This window comes from Lygodium microphyllum, chromosome 6 (genome assembly GCF_053477565.2).
Source record: "Lygodium microphyllum isolate KBCC chromosome 6, Lygodium_microphyllum_v1.1.10, whole genome shotgun sequence".
Lineage (NCBI taxonomy): Eukaryota > Viridiplantae > Streptophyta > Polypodiopsida > Schizaeales > Lygodiaceae > Lygodium > Lygodium microphyllum.
In genome coordinates, this window is record NC_141140.1 from 85103185 (window position 1) to 85123859 (window position 20675).

The 20675-nt window shown below is 41.5% G+C and overlaps 1 protein-coding gene across 9 annotated transcripts in view; it reads left to right on the plus strand.

The window, feature by feature from the left end:
• Window positions 1-20104, plus strand: part of LOC148034759 (Protein kinase superfamily protein) — a 148810-nt gene extending 128706 nt beyond the window's left edge. For all 9 annotated transcript variants that reach the window (XM_087679728.1, XM_087679727.1, XM_087679726.1 and 6 more), the window contains one exon: window positions 19481-20104. In XM_087679728.1, the coding sequence (XP_087535854.1) occupies window positions 19481-19486 (6 nt within the window). In that variant the 3' untranslated portion in view covers window positions 19487-20104. The remainder of the gene's footprint in view (window positions 1-19480) is intronic.
• Window positions 20105-20675: the final 571 nt, after the last annotated feature.

Below are 20675 nucleotides of genomic sequence, written 5' to 3' on the forward strand. Positions count from 1 at the left end.
CCACGTGGGGGGGAAATACTATTGCCTACACAAGGAAAGAGCTGTCGCCTCCAAGCAGAAAGCTGCCTTTTCAGCAAAACACCGATGTGGCAAGGCCATCTAGCACTCTAGGGTGGTCTTCTCTGCGAGAAATCAGCTCTGTGTCTCCCTCAGGTGATGATACCATGTGAGAATGCTTAATGGAAAGGAAACACGAACACACAGACAAAGGAACAAAGAGAGATTGTAAGAGAAGAAGAAAATTTGCACTGAACAAGGAAATAATGCTGAATATAGAAGTAGGACTGATTAGTCCTTGCATGCAGCCCACACCATCAATGAGGGTACCAAATTAAGCTAATGATGGCGATAGCATTGAAGACGGAGGAAGACGATGAAGTCGGATTGTGCACTTGCCAAAGGAAGACTGAAGAATGTGTATTCTAGGTGAAAGGAGTGCCAAATATATAGGCATAACCATAAAAAACTGGCCGCTTGCACTCTAGGGCCTAAAGTATGACTGACCAGCATTTAATGTTGGTCCAAATGTAGTAAATGCAGAAAAAAGTGCCAGATGTGCTCAGAAAAAATCCTGGCAAATATGAACACTGTTTGGCAGGTGAAGGGAGATTGGTGTATGCAAAAATTACTTGGGAAATGCACACATCATCTTGTTTGGAGGAGAAAATGCACTAAAAGGCAAAAAAATGAGTGCTCTAGAATAAGCTACCTCCTTCGTCAAAGCAAGTGATAGATAGGTTAGAGCTCCTAAAGTCCTTGTTTGACTTAGATTATGGCTCACAGGTAGGAGATGGTAAGGCACGACAATGATGATTGCTAACACATGCTACCGATGCTCTGGAGATATGTCTTGAACTAGCTCAACTTAATAACATGATGACTATTATAATGAGGGTTCTTTGGAGGTGCAGATGCGGACTTTGAATCCAAGCAATTGTGCTTCCATGTAGGAGCATGTGAACAAGCTTCGACAGCTATAGGTGCAGGTTCAAAATGTTGGCTAGGTGATCGCTTCATAGGATATGGTGATTAATTTGTTATTACAGCTGCCCCGTTGATTCAGTGCATTATACTCCGATTTGATTACTCTAGGGCAGATAGAGACCCTTAAATGGGAGAAGCTGGGTCCTATGGCCTTGGACCAAGAGAAACAACTGAAGGATATGAATTTAAAAAAATCTAAGGCTCTTACAGGTTGGGCTTCCAAAAAGAAGGGGAAGCAAAAGCAAAAAAAGAAAGACAAAAACAAGGACAAGGAGTCCACTTACCGCATTTGTGGCAAGACTAGTCACTGAAAGAAAGATTGCCACGACAAGGATAAGAAGGATACTAAGGAGGAAAGAAGACTACAAATGACTAGGAGCATTTGGTTGCTCCTTCCTCAACAACGTCTCTACATTGGGAGGTTATTGAGCCCTCTTCACAAAATTTGTTTAATGCAATGTTGATGGCCATGGAGACTCGAGTGGGTTGTGGACTATTGCACTTCTTGCTACATGACTCCTCCAGATGGCATTGCCTATGTGCATCTGATGCATGGGCATATCTTGATTGGTGATAGTTCCTCAGTCACTAATAGGATAAGGGTGATATGCAGCTGATTGTGGATGGTCACGGTGGTGCTCATATTGTGGAGGTTTTGTATGTTCCAAACTTGGGCTATCATCTTCTTTCCATGAGCAAGATTTGTGGACTTGGTCTCACAGTTAAGTTTGACAAGGACTTCTTTAAGGTTTTGGATGGAAAGACAAAAGGTGCTTTGCTAGGGGCATGAGCAGAATGAGGTCTATAAGATGCGGAGTTCTTCGACTCTTACTTCTCTTCTTCTTACTTCTCAGTCTTAGTCCAAGCTATGACATGCTTGGTACAGCCACCTCAATTATAAGTATCTTAGGAGGGCAGCTCATGACTAGCTATCGTTAGATGTTGGGGTGAACCATTCGTTGTGTGTATCTTGTATTTGTGGTAAATAGCATAGAGATGTGATTTCCAACAAGGCTTTGAGATGGGCAAAGAGCCCTTGGAGCTTTTTTCTACACACTTGTGTGGATTGATGAGGGAAGACTCACTCAAGGGAAGTCTTTACTTTATGTTGATTGTGGATGATAACATCATGATGACATGGGCACATTTTTTGGTACTAAAATTAGAAGCTTTCTCACATTTTAAGGATTGGCCATCTTCAAGGAAAACCGTTCAGGCAAGAAGCTTAAGATAGTGAGATCCGAGAAAGGTGAAGAGTTTTTCTCTAACAAATTATCTCGATTTTGTGTAGATCGAGGGATTCATCACGAGTATGCTAACAACACTCCGCAAGAGAATAGCATTTTAGAGGAGAAGAAGAGTGTGGTCAAGATGACTTGAACTATGATGGAGCATTGGCAGACACCTCAGTGTGTGCCACATTAGCTCATATCCTCGATACCATTTATTGTTGCAGCTATGACTTCTTTTGAGGCATATTTTAGACTAAAGCCAGTTGTTTCTTATTTCAAGGTGTTTGGATGTGATGCATATATTTACATTTCAAAGAAACAGAGGGATAAGTTCGAGTTGGCTTCCAAGAGACAAGTGTTTGTTGGCTTCAACTCTCAGTTACATAGGGGTATAATTTAAATGATTCCATCTCACAAGATGTCTATATGAGCTGAAATGTGCAGTTCATGGAGTTTCTAGCTTCCAAGGGGGGTGAGGAGCACCCTATTCTTGGAGATCCATGTGATAGTTGGGCACTTGAGCCAATTTTAATGGAGTCTATACCTCTTGAGGATGCAAGAGTGTCGAACCATTTCTACTCCCATGGATTCAAATTGGAAGGATATGGCTTACACAGATTCTTTGCTGGTGGATGCTTCCTGCTATTGAGAGTTGATTGGGTAGTTGATTTGGCTTTTAAATACATGGATTGATTTGTGCCTTTGAGTACGTTTGCTTGCAGGCTTTATGAGTGAAGATTCATTGGTAGGCTGCCTTATTGAGGTTCTTTAGGGGGACCCCTTAGCTTGGCCTATTTTATCTAGTAGGTGTAGATGGTTCAGCTTTGGTGTTATGAGGCTAGACGGGACTCAGATTGGGCTATAGATGTTAATTAGAGAGGATCGACTATAGGCTATTCATAGTAACAGGGAACGGCTGTCCTGAGGCCTCGGAACGTGGGAATGCTGTCCTGAACGGATGGGCAGAATGGGGATGGGAAAATGGGACGAGGACATCCCTTGTTCTGTCCCCAACAGCCGTCCCCCTATCTCGGCCATTTGCTACCCCGTCCCCTTGTCACACCCCCTGTTAGGGGACTTTTTTAACCTTTTTTTGTGGGAATGGGTGTCTCTTAAGGGGTGTTTTTTTTGTGGGTTTTTTTTTATGTTCTTTGGTAGTATACATTCACCCACACACACAACAACATGGGACCGGTTTTGGGGATAGGGATGGGAATAGGGACGGCGGGCCTACAGGGACAAGAATAATAAATTGCCATCCCTTGTTACCATGAGAGGGGGCTCTAACATGAGGATGGGAAGCTACAAAATGGGCATCCCCTATTACTATGCCCACACATCCATCCACCACATCACATGCATACATTTTCAAATGCTATTTATGTATGCTATTCTATTCCGCGTCCCACCCCTCGTCCCCGTTCGTTGCTTTTAGCCGTCCCTTGTCCCCGACCTCGTCCCCGTCCTTGTCCCCATCCCCGTCCTCGTCCCCGTCTGTGTCTTCGTTCCCGTTTCTCTTTCCATGTTATTGTGAGGCTATTGTTTCCTTTTAGGTATAGGTGTGATTTTTTGGAGCAGCAAGAAGCAGCCTACAGTTACCCTACTTTACTCTATAGAGGGTGAGTTCTCTTTTTTTTCCGTCTCTTTTGTTTTCGTAATGGGTAATCTATATTAATTATGAAAAAAAGAGGAAAACAAGATTACAAAGTGCAGTGTGGCACTAGGTTATCAGATTGGAACCAATTACAATGGATTCAACAAACACAAAAAGAGGAGTTTGCAAGAGGCACTGTGGGACCAGAAAGACACACAAGCTCAAAGAGTACTGACAAGATTTTGCTGCATGGGCTTGGGCCTTTGCTTCTAACGTCTCCAGGACACAATCTTTAAAGAAGTCTCCTAGCATTGCCAAAGGGTTGGGCCTTTGAGGTGCGGAGCGGCTCCTAGAACAAGTTTGATCTCATGATCAACTTCTCTTTTTGGAGGTAGCTCAGTTAGCTCTTCAGGAAATACGTCGGCGTATTCTTTTAACCAAGATGGTTCTTCTTTTTTCTAACCATCTTGATTTACCTTGTTAAGCTTGATCAAGTAAACAGGTAATCCTTTCTTCAAGCCTTTCACAAATCGAGAAGCTTTTGCTAGTTGAACCTTAGGTTTCCCTGTTTCACCTTGTGTAGTTGTTATTTCACCATTCAAATCCTGAAATGTGTCAAGTTGACCTTTTCCACAATGGATATGACCCAATTTGCTATGTAGAAAGTACTTCCTTTCCATTTGCTAATTCCACAAGCAGTTTTGATGCATTTACTGTGTCTTCAAGAGATAAGTAGATTACAGTGAATGTTTATAAAGGTTCAAGACATACTTCACGGTCAATCACACGGGTTTGAGAGAGAAGAATGTATGGGGATTAAAGAGCTTAGACTTCGGAGATGGTGGAGATAAAAGAAGTGTTGAAGATTTCAAGCCAAGTTCTTGAAGATGTTAATAGAGCTTCCAACTGCATGTTCTTAGCAAAGATCGCAAGAGTATTATCTCATAAATCCTAACTTGACAAGATTTATGAGATTTCTGTAGAGTAAGAAATGAATTAAAAGAACACTACTATAGCTAATTCTCTAAATATGACTGAAGTATCAGCCCCAAATCAGCCCAAATATCTTTTGGAATTCACCTTTGATGATAGCATAAACTTCCCCTAACACGATGTCAAAGCGTTTGGTGTCGAAAGCCCATCACAGGGGTAAGAGACAGCAGGATGAAGGAAAATCCAGGGAGAGGAGTAGATGGAAGAGAAAGGATTTGAAAAAATAGAAAACGTAGAAGAATACTAACAGAGATAAAGCCTGTCAGTTTATTCCTGCATTATGAAAATATAAAACTCTAATAGACAAAAACGTGTATAAAATAATACCTTCCTCTATGCTGCTCAAATAATCAATCTGATGCTTCCACTGGCTCCAAAAGGGAGGTAAAATACCAGCACACTTGGCTAGAATTCTGCCAGATCACTCCTTCATCTCCCACTTCGGAGTGTTGTTCACTACCTAAAAACAGATCGTCAATTTGATGCTTCCATTGGCTCCGAAAGAAGGATAAAATACCAGCACACTTGGCCAAAATTCTGCCACATCACTCCATCTCCCACTTCAAAGTGCTATTCACTGCCTGAAAACAACAATAGCGCGTCACGCGATTTCGCTAATCTTTCTTTTTGCATAAAATCCTCTCAAAATAGCTGAAAGCTATATGCTTTCTTTTACGTATTATCCTAATCTAGAAGTTCTCTATAGTTTTATGGATTTTTATAAGAGAGAATATCTAAAATATCAAAAATTGACTGAAACTTGTCCAAAAATCTAATATTTTTGAACCATGGACACTAACACTAATGTCTAAAATGGCATTGGCTCGCTAAATCAATAAGAAAGCCACACTCTAGATTTTTTTACATGGTGTACGCGTAGTGGCACAACATCCTGCAGTACTATATGCAGCAACCACATAAGACTAATTGGTGGTGCAACATATCAATGCCACCTTCTTCTACTTCTGCTTTTATTTTTCCCAACAGTAATAGTAGACGAAAAGGGCAGAATTGCCACGGCAGCGTTTTATGTGAGCTTGTTAAGATGCACAAATAGCAATGGCTGAGTAAAACCCACTCTGATACCACTGTTGCGTATGGAGCTCACATGTGTGACCAGGAGGCTATGGCAATTGGAACTCCATGGGGAGAGAGAGAGAGAGAGAGAGAGAGAGAGAGAGAGAGAGAGAGAGAGAGAGAGCAACAACAACAACAATAACGTGCATGTGACCCTCCAGCCCAACAAGCTTTTGATGTTGGTGGTCGTGTTATTACTCCATGGGACCGCAAGTATCCATGTTTTACTTCCCACTCTGCAGATGGACCTTCCTCAAGTTTTCAATCTTCCTTTTGAAGAAGTCATACTTCTTCTTCTTGGCATACAACTTGTGTGTTCTCATAGTCTCTAGGACAATGTGAAGATGTGTTTCATAATCTTCTTCCTCCTTAGAACAAGTTAGGACGTCATCAAAGAATATAAGAACAAAATAATTGAGATGAGGTCTGAAAATGTCCTACATTAATCTATTGAAGGTGGCTGCAGCATTTGTCAACCTAAATGACATCACAAATGACTGTATCTTGTGTTGAAGACAGTTTTAGGAATAATCATTCTTGATTCTGATCTGATAATATCCTGACCAAAGATCGATCTTACAAAAGATCCTTGCTCCTTGTAAACAATCAAGAAGCGCGTCTATCCTCAGAATTGGGTACTTATTCATCACTATTTCTTGGTTTAGCTATCGGTAGTCGATACAAAGACGCCGAGTTCCATCTTTATTCTTTTGGAAATACTGGGGCTCCCCATAGTAAACTACTTGGTTGAGTATACCCTTGTTCTAGTAGTTGTTTGAGTTGCTCTTTTAGTTCAATGCTTGTCCAGTTTTCTTGCCAAACCCTTGTGGTGACCTTCAACCCTACGCGCTGTGACATTGGTAAACCTGACGTGAAGGTCGGTGTAAGAGAACTCTAAGATGGGGGGATTCTTCAGGAGATACTCTACAACAGTTGGTGCGCATACTGCAGTAGACTCAGCAACAACAAATCCAAATATTACAACAACAACAATAAAGGCAAGACGAAGAGAAGATTGATTTCACGGCTATCAAGGCCCTAGAGGAAGTTGGATGAGAATCAAAACAATTTAATTGTCAAAATGTCTTTGTTTTTATTCGCTTGTATGTTGAGAAAATGCTCTTCTTTGGTGTACCGCAATATGCATGGAGTCACTATTTTACCAGACTAGCCAAGCATAGTCTTCAAGAAAGAATCCATGGTCTTTTTCAGCGAGATGCAGATTGGGTTGTATTCAAAAAAGCCCTACGCGAAGAATTCTTCTTAGAAGACTCTAGCCTAATGATGAAGAAAAGTTTTATTGATTGGGTTGAGAAAGCCAAACTGCAATAGCTTTATACCATGAGTTTGAAAGTAAATTTGGACAACTTGATGCTGAAGACCAACAAAGTATGGAAGGTCAGAAGATTGAATCATTCCTTACGGCTGCAGATCCCATTTTGCAAGAGAAGCTTGCTGATCGCTTAGAAGATGCTACCTCCGAATCAAGAGTCAAGACTGCATGGATAGATGTTACTGATGTAGTTAACATGATTACTCGAAGAGAGCGGATGCGACTAAGATTGGACTCTACTTCAACTTTAATAACTCCATTGATGGAGCTTGTTCCACCTTCAAAATTCCCTGTTCCTTTGACTAATCAACCAACTCTTTCTTCTTATGTTCCTTCTAAAAATGATGTCATGGATGAACTTATTAAAAGCATGCGTGACCTTCATCTGAATCTTATAGGAATTAGTTCCAAGGTGGAGAAGCTGGATGTCAAAGTTGAAGAACGAGGACGATCATCAATTCAAAGACCCATGAGAGAAGGCTATAAGAGGCACTGTATTTGGTGTGAGAGCCAACAACATGACAAGAGGGAGTGTTCTGCCTTCCATGAGACTGAAGCATAAAAGCTCGTGTTTTGAAAAGATGGAAAAATTCATACAGCTGAAACTGGTCTTCCATTGGAGCCAAATTTTGGCAATGGTGGAATGAAGAAAAGATTAGAAGATTTAGTTGTAAAGAATGCCTACGCAGCAATTGGTGCAGCTACCTATGGGCTGCAAATTGAACCAACTAAATCAAATTTGAAAGCATGCAAAGCTAATGTGCAATCTAAAGTATGGATGCAGGCACTAGATCAAATGGAACGTGGTAAAGCAGCCAAAGAAGATTTGGCTAATGCGAGTCAGTGCATTCGAGGAGTAATTGGTTGGAAAGAACTGGTAGATTCTTTTTCCGCCTTTGCACATTTGGCTAACATCAATCATAAAGAAGTCTTGCTTGAAGAAAAGAGAAGAAGAGAAGATGAACCAAGGCCTTCCTTTTCTGGCCCTCTGAAATGGGTAACTAGAAGAACGCCTGAACAACCAAAGCTTGCTGAAAATATAACCCCAGATCGAGAGATGGAAGATGTGCCATGGTACTGCAGTAGGATGCTCTATTTTATCTTCCCTCTTCTCCTCCAAGATATCCTCCCACTCACTTGCAATCCTTGTAGGATACAAGAGAGTAATATCCTCAACCTTGGGTGTCGGTGGGTTCTTTGGCTCGTTCCATTTTCTAGACACCTTGGGTGGAATATTGAGGATTTCAAATGCCTTTTGATCAGTAGTTAGTAGAGAAGAAAGAAGAAGAAGGAGATGTAGCCATCTCTTGCTCTGCCTTGCGTCAAGTGAACCTGCCAAGTTGACACTTGTTCCATGTAGCAGTCTCTTGGTCTTCATCAGCATGCAGTCCTATCCGCCATGACAGTGCTGCTACCTTCTTTATCATGGGTCTACCTACCTATCTCAGCTCTTAGTTTATGCCACAGCTTCCTACCTATCAGCCCCTGTTGACCCTTGCGACCTACCGTGTAGGGTGTCTTCGAACTATTAGCTGCATGCTTGAGGCTGATGCCACGGTCAGCTATCTCCACCTGTTGTCATGGCAACTAGCCCAGCCCGTCGAGAAGCGCACACAACCCAATCATGTGTGTTGACCCTCAGATTATTTGCTGGCCCATCATCCACCAGATAAGACGAAAATTAAAGTTTAATTAACTAAAGTTCAAAACATTGGGTTGTTAGGGTGTGGTTTGCATGCAAATTGGGCCTTTCACAATCTAAGCCTTGATTCCATAAATTTCGCTGGCAAAATTTCGGGCTTTTCATGTTGGCACCTTGGCATCCAATCAAGGTGTCCAATGACACATTTGCAACCATTCGCGTGCTCGTCTTGAACATTGGGTGAAAAAAATGGCTCACTAGATGTCTAGTGCTTGGCGATACCATGGCAAGCAATCAACGTTAATTGCGATGTTGTCAACATCAACATTGAGGGTGGATTTTGTTGGGTATTTGACTTACGCCTCACTTACGCCTACGCTCATATGGGAGTGTCGGTGATTAGTAGGACACTGGGGCACTTTTTACTCTCGGTAGGAGAGGTTTTTCCCGCCAGACTTATAGTCTTATTGTTGTATGTGCTTATGTGCTTATGTTACACACTTATGGGCACTTAGTGTGTGTCGGGTGTGAACACCCCCTACAACCCTAAGGTTTAAGGATTGTACTTTGTACTTTCAGGTTACACTTTGTCAGTCTATTGGATTGGGTGTCGTGCTTCACTCTGTCTCTCTCACTCTCACATTGTCTACTGCACTCTCAGCTGCATTTCGATCCTATCACCATCCTTACATTTGATATCAGAGCAATCTGCAGTCTGCAGACTGTAGCCCCCAATGTCTGCGGCCCCCGTCAGTTCTGCAGCTCTCGCCAGTAGCTTAAGGCACCATCTGTACCTGCGTACGCCACCTGTCGTAGCAGCGCCTCATCCTCGTCAGGCTCGACCTGCAGCTCGTCTGCCTACTCCTGTTCGTCAGCTCCACCCATCTTGCTCGTCAGCTCCACCGGCCTGTTCGTCAGCTCCACCCGCCTGCCTGTGGCCAACGCCACCTGTCTGGTCGCATCGTCGACGTTGCAGCGCCACGTCGTCTGCCTGCGATTTGACTGTCCGCCCTATCTACGTGAAACACCCGCCCGATTGCCCCGTCAGCCTGCGACCTGACCAGCGTCTGCCCTGTCCACGTCAACTTACCTGCCCGTCTGCCCCGCCTGCCTGCGACCTGACCAGTGTTCCCCCTGTCCACGTCAGGTAATTTAGAAAATAAATAAATAAATATATATATATATATATATTCATTTTATTCCATAACAAAGTTCTAGAAGAGGAGGTTCATACGCAGCAAGCACAGCATACAGGATACATGTGTGGGACAAATTAGATGCAAATTTCTGGGCACATTTATCAGAAATTTTGGGGCTTTTATGTATTTTGAGGACATTTGCATATGAACTGCACTTACAGTCACAGAAAGACTGTTTTGAACACATTTGAGGCAGAAATTTTGGGGTTCTTGATATTACAGTGTTGCTGAGCACTGTTTGCACCTTGGGAAGTGTGCATTAAAGACGGTTTTTGACAGAGTACGCCCTTGCACATTAATTGCAGAAGTGTGCTTGCTGCAATTTCTGGAAATTTGCAGATTTCCAGTCCTTATTGCTTTGACATTGCTCATTTGTCTTTGGAAATTTGTCATCATGGCAAATCAGGGAGGTGATGTATTTACGTATGTATCCAAGGAAGACAGATTGGACGGAAACAATTATTCGCTATGGTCATTCATGATAAAGAATGTATTAGTGGCCAAGAATTTATGGGATTATGTCAGTGGAGAGGAAACTCGACCGGGAGTTGTAGCTCCTGTTACTCCTCCTCAAGGGGCACGTGGACAACGGGGACCTCAGCCCGCTCCACCTCAGCCACTTCCTCCAAGAACTACAGCTCAAAAAGCTTGGGATACACGTGATGCACAGGCCTTGTCGCTGATTGCTTTGGCAGTTCAGCGGTCCATCATCCCTCACATTCGTTCAGCATCTTCTTCACGAGATGCATGGTTGACTTTGGAGCATATGTTTGGCAGGAAAGAATGAGACTCGGATCTCTTTCTTGAAGAAAGAGTTAGAGACTTTGAAGATGAATGAGGGTGATTCTATGCAGGATCACTTGAATAAGATTCAGGACTTGAGGGAGTAGCTCATGAATGTAGATGAGTACTTTTCGGATGCACAGTTGATATCCACCACCTTGAATTCCTTACCTCCTTTGTACTTGTCTTTTCATACTGTATTGAACCTCACCATGAGGATTGCTCAGCACCCACTCACTTTTATTCAACTGGTTAGTTTGCTTCTAGAGGAGGAGCAAACAAGGAAAAATAGTGGTGTGGATGCTATAGTCTCTGAGTAGGCTTTTGTGGCAAGACAGAAAGGCAAAAACAGCAAGGTAAAAAATGCTCCACAGAGTTTTGGCACTTCGGGCACATCACAGAATCAGACACAAGGGGGGACGCAAGCTAAAAAGGGAAAATGTCATTATTATAAGAAGCCAGGCCACTATATCACTGAGTGCAGGAAGCGTATTGCCAAAGAGAAGGAGTCAGGAATGTCTATTTCTACTACTCCTTTCACTGCTAGTGAGTCCATGTCCTTTGTTGTAAACAGGGACTATTGTTTTTACACTTGCAGTTATGACATCTCTTGGCCCGATAGAGCACTTAGCTCTACAGAGGATGTTGACACTTGGTTCTTTGACAGTGGTGCTTCTAGACATATTACATCTCGCAGAGATCTGTTTGCTTCAGTTAGTGCACCTCCCGTTGGGAAATCTGTACAGTGTGCCAATAATGCATCATATCCTATTCGTGGTATTGGGGAGATTCAACTCACAGTCATTGATGGCTCTATTCTCCACCTGCAGGATGCTTTGTTTGTGCCTGGAATCAAGAAGAATTTGCTTTCTATTTCTTCTTTGGCACATTGTGGTTTGCAGGTCACATTTGATGATGACCGTTGCATGGTTAAAGATAAAGAACGCATGACTTTGGTCTTAACAGGATCTTTGTGTCATGGTTTATATGAGTTGGATGCTCTTTCAGTAGATCAGTTGGCATACTTGACATCCACTCTTACTCCTGCTATGATACAGGTGGAGTTATGGCATGCTCGTTTGAGGCATGTAAACTTTGGCAGCTTGATGCTTTTGCAGCGTACTTAGATGCTGGATGGCTTATCTCTCTTGGAGAGACCTCTTGAGCACTTATGCGAGGGGTGCATTTTGAGAAAAATGCATCGTTTCTCATTTCCCCGTGATGTTGCTTTCAGAGCAACAACCAGATTGCAGTTGGTGCATTCAGATGTTTGTGGGCCCATGCAAACAATGTCATTGGGCGGTTGTTACTATTTTGTGACATTCATTGATGACTTTACACGTTTTTGCTGGGTCTACTGTTTGAAAAAGAAGTCAGAAGTGTATGATGCATTTTTGGCTTTCAGTGCACTTGTTGAAAATCAATCTGGATGCAAAATCAATCTGAATACATGTCCTCTATACTGAATTCCTTTTTGAAGCAGAAAGGCATAGTCCATCAGTACACTACTGCCTATACTCCACAGCAGAATGGGGTAGCAGAGAGAAAGAATCGGTCACTCATGGAGATGGCCAGATGTATGCTGAAGGCAAAGAGCTTGCCTCATAGTTTTTGGATGGAAGCAGTCATGTGTGCTTGCCATATTTTGAACAGATGCCCCACCAAAGCCTTGAAGACCATCACACCTTTTGAGGCTTGGAACAGTCGTAAACCTTCTGTTGGCCACTTCCGTACCTTTGGGTGTCTTGCCCATGCCCATATTTCACAGGTACTTAGAAAAAAGTTGGACAACAAGGCTGTTAAGTGCATTTTTATGGGATATAGCAATGAGAGCAAAGGCTACAGACTCTATGATCCCGTTACAAAGAAGGTTTTTGTTAGTAGAGTTAATTATTTTATAGTGTGGGACCGAGAACCCCACGATATCAACAGGTACCAAAATACTAATGTGAGTGGTGATATTAGAGACTAGGTATTATTTACTTAATTAATGCGAGTCTAAGGATCAATAATTGCTCAAAGACACTTTGGAGACAAATTGGCCTAGCAAATTTGATTATTAGATTGTGGAATTATTTTTTTGATGAGTACTAGAATAAGTATTAAATTAATTTTTAAAATTAATATTTGAAAAATAAATTCAATAAGTTGGATAATACTGGAAAATAGAGTTAGAGGGTTACTACTTCAAAACTCCTCATACACGTGGAAAAAACATTTTTGGGGGGATTAGTGGAATTCTATTTCAACCTTTGTGAGAGAGGAGATTATTAGAGAGCAAGAAGATGCTTTTGATGTGATTTGTAGTCACTAGGGACCAGTTCTACAATGGGATATAATGGTTTGGAGCCCTCTAGGTGAAGATAATAGTAGCCCAAGGTTCTTTTGGTGCAAGTGATATCATACAAGAGAGTAGCAACCTTTCTGGTGGTCCTAAGCTGTAGAGGTGACAGCTTCTATGGTTGTTTGAGTAAGGCAACAATAGTTTTTCAGCATTTCTCGCGAGGAAACTCTAAAATCTCTCTCTGCGGCATTCTCTCATTCTCTAGCCATTTCCCAACTTCCCTTAGCAAAATTCAGTCATTTGAGTCATCAGAGGTGGATATATTGGAAAATCTTTATTGTAAGTCCTAATTTACAATAGAAGTTGTGGTTTGATAGCCATCTTGGGATTTGCGCTCAAAATTGAGGGCTTGGGACTTGAATTCCATTAGCTAGAATCAAAGAATTTCAAGGAGATTCAAGAGGCTAGTCAGCCTATATTAGATTTGGGGCTAAATTGGTTTTTCAAGGAGTAAGGTGAAGGCCATTCCCTAAGCAAACCAAGGGGCAAATTGGTTTGAAGACCGGATGGTTAGTTTTGATAACAAGAGACATTTGGATTAGTGGAGGGGATTAGAGGATCTTCGTTGCACTCCATTAATTTGCAATAAAAGTTAAATAAATACTACAAGGGATGTTGTTTTTTGGGCCAATAGGTTGTCCGTTGTCGAAGATTAAAGTGGTAAAGTGTGCATTTTCAGCTTTTATGAATTTTATACTTGCTGTAATTAGTGTTAAATCAGGTAATTACCACAATTTCCAAAGAGAAAGGCTAGTTTCATGCTTCCATTGTCGAGATACCATCAAACTTCTTGAATTGGTGGGCTCCAGGCCTGATTGAAGGTTAGAAATTTTGCTCTAGTGTATACATCCCTTATAGTTTTGGTATCCCTTATAGTTCTGACAGTGAATTTCTCAGATTGAGAGGCCTTATAGTTTTGGCATGTGGATACATCCCTTATAGTTCTGACTGTGGCTATGATTCATGTGTGTGGGTTGTAAAATGTTTTAAGTGATTGGAATTTCACATGTAGAGCGCATGAGCTCCGTGAAGCAAAAGGTACACATGTTCTTTGACTATGATACTAGCATGTATTTCCAGTAGTAGCAACCGATGCTTTGGCACATTGCAGTGCAATTGAGGATGGTTGCAAGGAGCTTAAGGAGATAATGTATCATAGGGGAGAGAAATTTTATTGCTTTGCTTAGCATTTGATCAAAAATTAATCAAATGTACTAAAGTGACTTGCACATGTGAGGTAGGAGTTAATTATTTCAGTGTGAGATCTAGGACCGTGAGATATTAGTGGGTGCCAAAGACAAAGGTTGTGATAAGTTATGCCTGACAAGTACTAGATGGCACCTGGTATGAGATTTTGGTCTAGACGGACCACAAATATCATTGGTCACATTAGAAACTAGGCATTAATTAATTAACTAATACTAGTTTAAGGATCAATAATTACTCAAGGACACTTAGGAGATAAATTGGCCTAGCCAATTTAATTATTGGCTAGTGGAATTATTTTTATGAGTAATATTATAAATATTAAATTACTTTTTAGAATTATTTCTTTAAAAATAAATTTAAAGAGTTGGATAATGTTGAAAAATAGGATTAGAAGATTGTCACTTGGCAAAACTTCCCATACAAGTGGGAAAAACGTTTTTAGGGGGTGTTGTGGAAGTTTATTCTAGCCATTGTGAGAGAAAAGGTTGCTAGAGAGCAAGGAGATATTAATTATGTGATTTGTAGTCACTAGAGACAGGTTCGATAGTAGATTATAGCCATTTGGAGCCCTCTAGGTCTAGGTGATAGCAACCCAAGATCCTGTTGGTGCAAGTGATAGTATACAGGAGGGAACAAGAGCCTTTGTGGTGGTCCTAAGTTGTAGATGACAGCATCTATGGTTGTTTAAGCAAGACTGCAATAGTTTTCAATGTTTCTCAGAAGCATTTGAGTCATAAAAGCTAAAGATGTTTGAAAATCTTTGTTGTAAACCCTAATTTATAGCAAAAAGTAGGGTTTGATAGCCACCTCGGGATGTATGCTCAAAATTGAGGGCTTAGAACTTGAATTCCAGCAGGTAAAAGCAAAGAATTTAAGGAGATTTAGGAGATCAGCCAGCCCAACAGATTTGGGATTTAATTTGTCTTCAAGGAGCAATGTGAAGGCCATTCACCAAGTAAACCAAGGGGCGAATTGGTTTGAAGGCTTGATGGTCAATTTTGACATCAAGAGATGCTTAGATTAGTGAAGGAGATTAGAGAATCTCAGTTGTACTTCATTCATTTGTAACAAAAGTTCAAGAAATATCACAAGGGGCGCTAGTTTTGGAGCCAACAGGTAGTTCAATTGTTGAAGATTAAAGTGGTTAAGCTGTAGGCGTGAGGATCAAGACACGCAGTGCTTGCTGTCAGTAGAGAGATAGAGAGAGGGAGTGCAGAGTGTACAACTACTTGTGGGTACAATGACGAGTATATCTCTTTAGGTTTTTAGATATATATATATATGAAAGTACAATGTGCTAAGAATGTATTCACACCTGTGTACATATAAAAGGCATGATGGCCTTTATTCGCAACAACCTCCTACCTAAAGGCAATGTGCCTTAAGGGGAGAAAAGAATCAGCTAAGTCTAGGTATGTACAAAGTTGAAATACATATATCTATCCAACTTCCATCGTCTGTTGGTAAGGAGCAAACTGCTCTGTTGGAAGATCCCTTTGTGAGAAGATCTGTAGGATTATCATTTGTATGCACTTTGAGAAGCTCAATGCTCATACTCAGACTTCGTCAGTCCTGTCGCCCAACGTGCAACTCCGACTCTACCGATTGACTCATGTACGACTGATGGAGCATTCAACACCTACGCTCTGATACCAGTTTGTGGAGCTCAAAGGTGCGAGGATCGAGACACGCAATGCTACTCTCAATAGAGAGATAGAGAGAGAGAGTTCAGAGTAGAGAGTGAGAGTGAGCATGACTTTGGTCCTCTCTCTCTCTGCTGACAACAATCACTGCGTGTCTCGATCCTCGCACCTCTGAGCTCAACAAACTAGTATCAGAGCGCAGGTGTTGAACGCTCCATCAGTTGTGCATGAGTCAATCGGTAGAGTCGGAGTTGCACTTTGGGGGACAGGACTGACGAAGTCTGAGTCATTGAGTTGCAAGCGTGGGCGACAGGACTGACGGGGGTGTGCAGCAGTGACGGATTGCTGGATGACATGTGACAGGTCGTGGATAGGTGATAGTTGCTTCACGTGCAGGACAGGGCAGTCACGTGCTGACGCAGGTGACTAGCGAACGAGCCCATGTGATAGTACGGTTCATGTAATAGGTTGTTCTGAGAGCTTGCAGGCCTCATGCACATAGTAGTTACACAGAGAGTGAGAGAGAGTATGCTGACCTGATGGTCTGTTGTAATAGAAAGTAAGAGTTACAGAGAGAATGTTGACCTGATGGTCTGATGTAAATATTCACTATCTAATTCAATTTTCTTCACGAAAAAAAAATTAGTGAGCACGACTTGTGGGTACAACGATGAGTGTACCTCTTTCGGTTTTTAGATAGATATATATATATATATGAAAGTACAATGTGCTAAGGGTGTGTTCACACCCGTGCACATATAAAAGGCATGATGGCCCTTTATTCCCAACAGTATTTTCAACTTATATGAATTTTATGCTTGCTGTAATTATTGATTAATCGATTCATTTTACGACCCTTTCTAGGTGGAAGGCTGGTTTCATCTGGAGTAGTTTCCTTCCTTGGTGCATTTGCGCCTAGAAACCCCACTTCTACCTCCACCTCTTATCCTCTAAGTCAACCCACACAAAAAAAAACCTCAAGGAGTGACAAGCATCACATGCTAGTATCTTGTCCCCGCCAGAGTCGAGCCCCTCTTACACTACCTCTAGCTCCCCTACCTAGACAGCGTGCCACTTTTTCCTCCAACATGCATAGTTTCTCCCATGGGAGTTTTTTTACCGTCCCCTTTGGACCTAGATGAGAGTTCCAAAGCTTCCATGATGTTGATTGTTGGAGTTGCAGCAATCACTTGCTGGATGGATCGACAATTTACTTCTATAGGAGCATAAACTCAGCCCCTCACAGGGCAGTAGGATGAGGGAGGTACTTCTTGTTGGATCACACATCTATTGAGAGTAGTCTATCAACACCCAATGCAGGAGTGGAGTGTGTATCTTGGTTGGCTTGAGCTTGCTAGCTTGTGTATGGGACCATGAGACAATTGTAGCTGGCGGTTTCCTGCATTTCTCATGGGATGTACAGGTGGCCAGGGGGTGCACTCTTGGAGCAGCTGGATAGGTGCAACGAGTGGGGGTGCATTCAAGGAGGTAGTTGAAGCAATTTGTAAGGAACCCCTTATCAATGATGCCTTTGTTCTTGCTTGACGCCCTTGCTTCATCTTTGTATCCTCACTCCTGCTGTATCTTGGACTCGACATATGGGCGTGAGGAGCTGAGGGCAGGTCTCTACCAATTGGATGGCGGGCAGCATGCCAGCAAGTCTTATTGAGTCTCTTTCCCAAAGGGGGGGACTGCTTGGAGCTGTCCCAATGGCAGTTGATCACCTTGTTTTAAGTTGCCTATATTTATTTTTACAACAAACTTTATTTTCTTTATTTTGTTCTAATTTGAAAGACATATTGAAATGGCTTTTATTCATCATTGCTTAAAGACAGTAAGTGAACAGAAACATTAAGCGACTTATATTGAAAGTAGCAGGCTTGTGTGTCATTGCCAAATAAGGAATGAGTAGCCATAGTGTGCGCATGTTGCTTGTCCGTTTTCTTGTAGTGTTGGCCATTATTGTGAACAATTCGTTTGCAATATTGGCATTTAGGTGGTTGTTGCTTGGTGTAGAAGGCTGCAATTTCTACGTTTGTATCTTTGCTCTGCCATTTGTCATCCAGAAGGATGGTGACCATCTCCACATCATGTCCTGAGCCACCTCAAGGGATGTCATGGTTTCACTGTAACTTCTTTAAACAGGCTGTTGAGAAGGACAGCCTTGTTGTGGTCATCCAAATGACCATTTAGTTAAGTCATTTGTTGGAAGAGGAGACTTAGATGGTCAAGGTACTGCTTATTGGGCCTTTCAAGAATTGTAGGAGATATTAAATTACTGCATCTTCAAGAATAACTTTAAATTATTAATCTCTTACCCAAATGTAGTTTGAAGGCCATCCCATAACTTTTTTGCCATTTTGTGAGATTGAGATGATGGAGAAGAGCGTTGGAGAGGTTGAGCCTGAAGGCAAGCACATGATTTGGAACCCCACCAAAGGTCATGTTACAGGATTCTGCTGACAGTTATGCCTGTCTATAGGAGGAAAAAGTATTATTTTTAGAATGACCACATTTCTCTGCGAGATAAGAATCATTTCCTTCTAGTTAACTAAATCCCAAGTATCCCGAATTAAGGAGGCTGGCAAGAGTACGATTGATCATCAGAGTCAAGTAAATAAATGTGAACTACCAAAAGGATCTTCGATGACCTTTCTGGGAGTACGTCTTTCTTGCTCACTTATTGTAGCTGCTGACCACGGCTTCCACAGGGTTGGGGAGCCAACTAACAAGCAAGGACGCCTCGAAGAAAAGTTGACCCTTTGTTAGGTCTTCTTTTGACAGTTTGTGTTGGTTATAAGGGTGGGAAGTTGTTGTTTGGAAGGTGATTTGGCAAGAATTCATGCTCTTTGTAGTGTTATCAGTCTAACCAAAGAGTCATTAGTTCACAATAATTTGTTATTTTATAAATATTCCCAATGCCATTCCCATCCCCATCCCCATCAAAGGGATCCTGATGGTTTTCAAAAAGGGAGTTCTTCTCTGAAAGTTCTGAAAGGTGCAACCTTGTAAAACCCCAATGCTCTTTAGTAGGTAAGTCTCTATTTCATTTTAGAGAGGCGCTTATAGATAGATGTGCAATAAATAGGAATGGGCCTGTTTTCATTGCCTCCAGCACTGCCAAATGTGTTATTTCATGCTGGATCATTTGGGTAAATTTTTATGGATGACAGATTCCAGAGTAATTAGCTGTCTCTGAATATATTCATTAAGGCATACTCACATGGCACCTTCCTCTCTCTTTTCTTTCAAAATTGTTTGTGACAACTTATGTGGTAACAGAGTAATGCTTGACTGCTAATATACTGATAAAGAGCTGTTAATAGATTTTCTGTCTGTTTACCTTTTAATGCTTCTTGGTCAAGTACAAAGGTGGTCTGATGAGGCTTGTAGGGCCCTAGGTTGGACATTTCTAAGCAACTTAAGTATAAACTTGTGGTGGTGCAGGGCTAGCACTATTTTGAGCATGAGAAGGTAAAAAAACGAAAGCAGTATATACATGTCCGAGCTGGCCCGGAAAAAATCGTTTCATGACTTTCCAGTTCAGTCACATAATTTTTCAGCCATCAAGGCAGAGACTGTGTTGTCCTTCATATGGCCTCCTGATATTGGGAGGGCATGAAAAGAGGGTTACCCCATCTATTTATCAGGAACTACTCTTCAAGTATACATAATATGAAGGAAAAATCAGTAAACCTGGGACATGGCCTCAACTACCACTGTAAAATGGGACAGGACCTCAACTATCGATGCCTTTTTTAATCCATATTTGACATGTAAGTCTCAGATTATTGCCGCAGATGATTTAAGGTCTTCTCTACTTGGTGAGTCTTGCATCCAGGGACAATACTGTTTACCAGTCATCATCGTCCTGTCCAAGACCCAGAGCATGATGGTGAGAATTAATAAGCTCCTTGTATAAGGAGAGTTGATAGCACAGAAGAGTGGGTTGCATGAATCTGTGTTAACTAGGGTGCCCTGGGAATAAAAGACCACTAATATGTCTTTGATCTTGTCCTCTCATAATACTCATGTAATTTCATTGATATTTTTATTAATTTAGTAAGTATTAGTCTTCATAAGAAGCTACCATGTTTTTTCCTTTCTTAGTGTTGCATGTTAGGGCATATGCTATTACAATGTAGGGTGACAAGGTGATTTCTCTTTGAAATATCACCCCTAGTTAACTTGGTACTACAAAGTGCGTCTCTTTAGTGTTCCCAAACACAAGATGCATTAACTTGGTTCATGTTAGCATATACACAAGTTTCAAACGGCTTTCATATTTAAAGATGTCATCATGAAAAAAATGAAGCCATTACATTTAAAAACACGGCCAAGGAGAAAAGATTTTATTTACTAGCTAATTTTTGAGTAGCATGTGAACTAGAAACATTACTACTCAGATAGTTATCAATTTATGGATCATGATGGATACTTTTGATGAAGGATGAAGATGGTTCTCAAAGAGAAGGGTTGGTAGGAAATAACCTAAGTTGAGGAAACATTCCCTAATGAACAGATGAAGGAAGATGATTCCATCTCATATCAAAGGTGGGATTATCCAGTGTATGTCCTCACTTGCATCAATCAAGATGATGGACCAACTATGGAGGTATGTATAGAGGGATGTGCTTGCAAC